The sequence below is a fragment of the Parasteatoda tepidariorum genome, chromosome 10 (assembly GCF_982258835.1).
Source record: "Parasteatoda tepidariorum strain Cologne lab strain chromosome 10, Ptep-v5.0, whole genome shotgun sequence".
NCBI classification, from domain to species: Eukaryota; Metazoa; Arthropoda; class Arachnida; order Araneae; family Theridiidae; genus Parasteatoda; species Parasteatoda tepidariorum.
This window is the reverse complement of record NC_141764.1, coordinates 101,355,682-101,361,960: the sequence shown is the minus strand read 5'-3', so window position 1 is coordinate 101,361,960 and position 6,279 is coordinate 101,355,682. Positions and strand designations below refer to the sequence as shown.

The following is a 6,279-nucleotide window of genomic DNA, read 5'->3' as shown; positions in this document are numbered from 1 at the left end:
AGCTAATTATCCAGAAACTTTGGTCCTATATGCTGCAAATGGTTCTAAAATCCAAACATATGGTACTAAATTAATAAATCTTAGTTTAAATTTACGCAGGAAATTTTCTTGGAACTTTATTATAGCCGATGTAACTCAGGCAATCATTGGAGTTGATTTTTCAAATCATTTAATTTATTGGTCGATGTTCGTAACAACTGTTTAATTGATAAATTAACTAATTTAAAGTCAACTGGTTTCACCTCAAATAAATCAACTCAAATTACCGAAGTTACTCCAGTTCTAAATAACTCACCTTTTCAGCAAATTTTAAATGAATTTCCATCGTTGACAAACCCTTCAATAGTAAATAAACTAAATTCCGAATCGTTGGTTTATCACCATATTGAGACTCTCGGACAACCCGTTTATGCGAAACCCAGAAGACTCTCACCAGATATCCTTGAGGGAGCAAAGAAAGAATTTGAGTATTTGTTAGAACAGGGAATTATTCGCCCATCAAAAAGCCCCTGGGCTAGTCCGCTTCACATGGTAAAGAAAGCAAATGGTGATTGGAGGCCATGTGGAGATTATCGTCGTGTTAATGCAATAACCGTCCCCGACCGATATCCCGTTCCACATATCCAAGATTGTACGCAACAATTCGAGGGCATGACGATATTTTTAACTCTAGATTTAACCCGAGCGTACCACCAAATTCCTGTTTTTCCTGGGGATATTCCAAAAACAGCGGTTACAACGCCATTTGGCCTCTTTGAATATGTATATATGCCCTTTGGCTTGAGAAACGCTGGTCAAACTTTTTAAAGGTATATACATCAAGTTCTGTCAGGGTTAAATTTTTGTATCCCATATTTTGACGATTTGTTTATTGCATCCAAAAATGCAGATGAACACAGAGAACATTTAAGACAAATTTTCACAAGGCTTGAAGAACACGGGTTAAAACTTAATCCTTCAAAATGTGTTCTCGGTAAACCGCAAGTTTCATTTTTAGGGTGCTTAATTACACCATCAGGTGTTAAGCCTTTACCCGAAAAGGTAAAAACGATCACTGACTATCCCCAACCAAAAAATATTGCAGAGCTTCGCAGATTTTTAGCAATGATTAATTTTTACCGGCGATTTTTACCAAATGCAGCTCAAACCCAAGCCCCATTACACGATTTTTTGAAAAACTCCAAGAAAAAAGATAAAACTTTGATCCCTTGGAACGATGTCGCAGTGGAAGCATTTAATAAATGTAAACTTAACCTAACCAATTCTGCTACTTTGTGATATTTTTCCCCTAATCATAATTTATCAATAATGGTGGATGCGTCTGATTCAGCCATAGGTTCCGTGTTACAATCCCACACACCATCTGGCATCCGCCCTATAGCATTCCATTCTCGTAAATTAACCGCAACAGAAAAAAACTACAGCACTTATGATAGGGAGTTATTAGCCATTTACAGTACTATAAAGCACTTTAGGTATATTTTAGAAGCCCGACAGTTTATCATATTTACTGATGATCGCCCTTTAATCTTCGCCTTCAATAAAAAATCCGAATCTTGTTCTCCACGCCAACTTCGGCAGTTAGATTTTATCGCACAATTCAGCACAGATATCAGACACATTTCCGGTTCGAATAACACTGTTGCAGATGCTCTTTCTAGAATAAATGCAATTAACCTTTCTACAACTGACTTAAAAAACTTAGCCGATTGTCAAAAGACTGATGAGGAACTAAAAATTTTAATCTCTTCTAATAATAATTCAATAGATTTAAAACCTTTCAAAATGGGAAATAATATTGAAATCTTCTGCGATGTCAGTAAGGAAAAAGTTCGTCCTTATATACCCAAGAAACTTCGCCATGAAGTATTCTGCTCATTGCACAACTTGTCGCACCCTGCACCCTGGTATACGCGCCACCAAGCGTCTAGTGCAAGATCGATTCATATGGCCGTCCATGTTGAAAGACGTAACAGAATGGACTCGTTCCTGCCTATCTTGCCAACGAAATAAGGTACAAAGACACACTGTAAGTCCATTACAGCCTCTCAACCTACCTTCTGAGAGATTCCAGCACGTGCATATCGACTTAGTTGGACCTCTGATGGTTTTAATTATTCGCTGACGTGTGTTGATCGCTACACTAGGTGGCCGGAGGCCATCCCTCTCAGTGACGTCTCAGCGGAAACAGTATCCAAGGCCTTCGTCGCTCATTGGGTATCTCGCTATGGAGTGCCTGCTATCTTGACTACAGACCAAGGCCGACAATTTCAATCCCACCTCTTCTCCTGCCTGAAGTCTATGTTTGGAATACAGCGAATCCGCACAACCCCCTACCATCCTTCTTCAAACGGTATGGTTGAACGGTTCCACCGTTCTCTGAAACAAGCTCTTCGGTGCCACAACACCAAATGGACTGAATCGTTACCAGTAGTTTTACTAGGACTGCGAACTTGCTTCAAGGAGGATCTCAATGCATCTTGTGTTGAGATGGTCTATGGATAAACTGTCGTCTTACCTGGAGAGTTCTTTGAAGCGCCTTCCGATGCTCCTAGTGATCCTTCAACTTATCTTTCAAAACTTAGAGAAACCTTCAGAACTCTAAAACCTATACCTGCGTCCTGCCATTCAAAATCGTCATGCTTCGTATATCCAGCTTTAGAAACGTGCTCCCATGTGTTCGTAAGAATCGATACCTTGAAACCTGCGCTGTCATCACCTAATGATGGACCTTTTGAAGTTCTCCATAGAACTGAAAAACATTTCACGATTAAGAAAAATGGGAAGGAAGCCACCATAAGCATTGACCGTCTAAAACCAGCTTTTCTTTTAAACAAAGACTCAACAGACCCCGTACTAGAGGAAAGAGTTTCAACGCCAACAGTTTCAACTCCACAAGTTCAATGTGAGCAAGTTGACTCTTTACCGGTTATGACTCGCTCTGGAAGAAAAGTCAAGTTTAATCCTCGATACTTGTAATCACTCTATAGACTTTTATAGACTGTTTCGTACCTTTGGTACTAAGGGGGGAGTACTGTGGTGTGCCTCGGCAAACACCCAGTCCCCAAGTATGTACCTCGACAACCCTCCTGACCACTCCAAAACGAACTGAAGTAAGGTAAATCCAGCCAGCATAACCGGTTGTAAACCCCCCTCATACTCACTTCCAAACTGACTCGCGTGGAGAGAGGACGCGTTCCTCAACCCTTCTTTACAATTATCTAATTGTTGTGCGATAGCTTGCGGGGTGTATAAAAATCAAACTTGGACAATGGACTGTATATAATTTATTTTGCGGGTGCGCTGGTAGCGCTGCGGAGATGCAAAAACCGAGCGTGTATGCTCTTTGGTTGTTTTACATTAACTGACTCTTTTTTTCTAATTAATGTAGGTGGCGCTACTATTACTACATTCATACCGGCTTCAACATACCGGGCCACCTTGAAACATAGTTTCAAAATTTGCACATAAATTGACAAAAAACAAAATTAAACTATACACCTCTAATAAAAAGATAATTATAAAAAACTAATGCAACATACATAAAATTAAAATATATATAATTATAAACAGATGTATAGATTCCTTGGTATAAACCGGATAACTATAACACAAAACAAAAAGAAAAGTAAAAGTCTAAAATAAAATAAAGAAAGTTAATCAGTCAATAGGTAAAACTGACAGTTTGTGAATGAGTCTTTTATAAGTTCCAGTCTCAGTTTTGACACTGACCACTCTTACCTTAGCATCAGCACTAGGAAAAACTTCTTGTATACGCCCTAATTTCCACTTCAAAGGTGGAATATTGTCCTCTTTAATGAGAACTAAATCGTTAATTTTCAAATTAGGCTGTTCTCGCAACCATTTGGGGCGCTGCTGTAAGCTGGAAATATACTCGTTAACCCATCTTTTCCAAAAATTCTGGAAAAGTTTTTGAGTCAACTGCCAACGTTTTAATGGGGATATGTTTTCGCTTAGAAGGTTCTCTTCTGGTATAGAGGAAAGAGCGGTTCCCACAAGGAAATGTCCTGGGGTAAGTGCTGAAAGCTCAGCGGGATCGTCCGATACTGGACACAAAGGACGAGAGTTCAAGCAGGATTCAATTTGTGCAGTAAGAGTAAAAACTCTTCAAGGGTCAATTTATGATCACCTATTGTTCTTTTCAAATGCGATTTTGCGGATTTCACAGCAGCTTCCCAAATTCCTCCAAAGTGAGGTGCTGAAGGTGGGTTAAAGTGCCATTTAATTTGCTCATCGGCAAAATACTGATGGATGGATTCTTCTTTTTGAAGAGATTTAACTACTCGATTAATTTCCTTATTTGCAGCAACAAAATTTGAACCACAGTCTGAAAATAATTCATTTGGTTTTCCTCTTCGCGCAACAAATCTTTTTAGAGCTGCAATAAATGATTCAGCGGTTAAATTTCCAACAACTTCGATGTGCACCGCCTTTGTCGCGAAACACACAAATATACAAATGTACATTTTAACTGATCTAACTCCACGTTCAGATCACGGTTTCGCAAAAAATGGACCTGCATAATCCAGACCAGTCATGGAAAATACTCTAGAAGGCGTTACTCTTGAAGGTGGTAACTGAGCCATTATCTGCGTCGCGGTTTTTTCTTTTAATCGAAAGCATTTTATGCATTCCAGATTTGCTTTTTTATAACTGATCTAGCATTTACTATCCAAAATTCTTTGCGAATAACTGATAATAGTAAAAGTGCTCCAGCATGCAAGAAGGATTCATGATAATGAATTATAATTAGATTAGTTAAGTGATGTTTTTTCGGTAGGAGAATAGGATGTTTTCTTTCATTCGATAATTGTGTATTTTCTAACCTACCGCCAACACGGATAAGGCCCTCTTCATCCAAAAACGGATTCAAGGAGAGGATCTTACTACTCGAAGAAATTGGTTTGCTATTTTTTAGCTGGTGATATTCGTTTGGAAATTCTTGTTTTTGGACTATTTTGACCAAAACGTTTCTAGCTAGTTTTATCTCACTACTAGTTAAATAACCATTTATGCGATTGTTCGGAGATTTACAGTTCATTATGAAGCGGAGACACCAAGCTAATTCTTTTTAACTTAACGTATGATGAAACATTGTAAATGATCGGAAAGTCAATAGGAGTTGTTTCAATCAAGCACGATGTCTTTTTGCGTTCTTCTTTGAGAGCGTCTGTTGAGAGAGGGATTTCCTCCAAATGCGATATTTCACCACTTTTCACCCAAGACGGACCCGACCACCACAAGTCTGATGAGGAAAGTTCTTGAGGATTCAAACCACGGGAAATGAGATCTGCGGGATTGTTATGAGTGGAAATATGTCTCCACTGGTAGTTCTCAGTCAAGGTTTGGATCTTGGAGACTCGGTTTCCAACAAAGGTTTTAAGCTGGTGGGCTGGCGTTTTAATCCATGCAAGTGCGATGGTTGAGTCTGTATGCAGAATGACTTCGTCAATGTCCATTTTAAGAGAATTATAAACCTTTCTTACAAGTTGAGAAAGAAGTAAGCAAGCTGATAGTTCTAAACGTGGTATAGAAATTACTTTAATGGGTGCAACACGAGATTTGCTTGCAATAATATGGCAAGTGTTTGATTCAGCTAGGCCTGGGCAATACATGTAAACCACAGCTCCATACGCTAATTCCGAGGCATCAGCGTAACCCATTAAAACAGTTTTCGTGAAAAAGTCAGTTAAAATGTATCTATTAATGCGAATAGTTTCTATATGTTGCATAGAAGATGCAAAATTAAGCCACTGACCTGCGATTTGTGGTGGAAGGGGATCGTCCCACGACAGTTTATGGACCCACAATTTTTGGAGAAACATCTTTGCTTTCGTGATGACAGGTTGCAAAAGGCCTAATGGGTCAAACAGTCTTGCTATAAAACTCAGCACTTCACGCTTAGTGAATTTGGTGGTCATTTCTGGGATGGATACTTTAAACGTAAATTGATCCTCAATTGAATTCCACCTTACACCTAAAGTTTTGACACTCGCATCAACTTCTGATGCAAAATCATGCTCTGCTGGGTCACCTAATGGTAAACTGTTCCTTAACTCCCTTGAATTAGAGTTCCACTTATGAAGAGACATTCCACAAGTTGCTAGAATATCGTTCAGCTGTTGTTGCACTTTCTGAGCACCTTCTAAACTTTGAGCACCTGAAACGATATCGTCCATATAAATATCTTCCAAAAGAACTAATGATGCCAGTGGAAATCGTAATTCATCTTTAGCCAACTGCTTGAGAGTTCTGATT

At 39.0% G+C, this 6,279-nt stretch overlaps 2 protein-coding genes across 2 annotated transcripts; one reads left to right on the top strand and one right to left on the bottom strand.

Moving 5' to 3' along the window:
- Positions 1-1,308: 1,308 nt before the first annotated feature.
- On the top strand, positions 1,309-2,505 carry LOC147803170 (uncharacterized). Its single transcript, XM_087152944.1, has 2 exons — positions 1,309-1,907; positions 2,148-2,505. Exons 1-2 carry the CDS (start codon positions 1,309-1,311, stop codon positions 2,503-2,505), a joined length of 957 nt encoding a protein of 318 aa, XP_087009070.1.
- Positions 2,506-3,660: 1,155 nt separating this feature from the next.
- LOC147803169 (uncharacterized) lies at positions 3,661-4,487 on the bottom strand. Its single transcript, XM_087152943.1, has 2 exons — positions 4,151-4,487; positions 3,661-4,067 (listed from the first exon to the last, which is right to left on the bottom strand). The coding sequence occupies exons 1-2, from the start codon at positions 4,485-4,487 to the stop codon at positions 3,661-3,663; spliced, it is 744 nt and encodes a 247-aa protein (XP_087009069.1).
- Between the last annotated feature and the right edge of the window lie 1,792 nt (positions 4,488-6,279).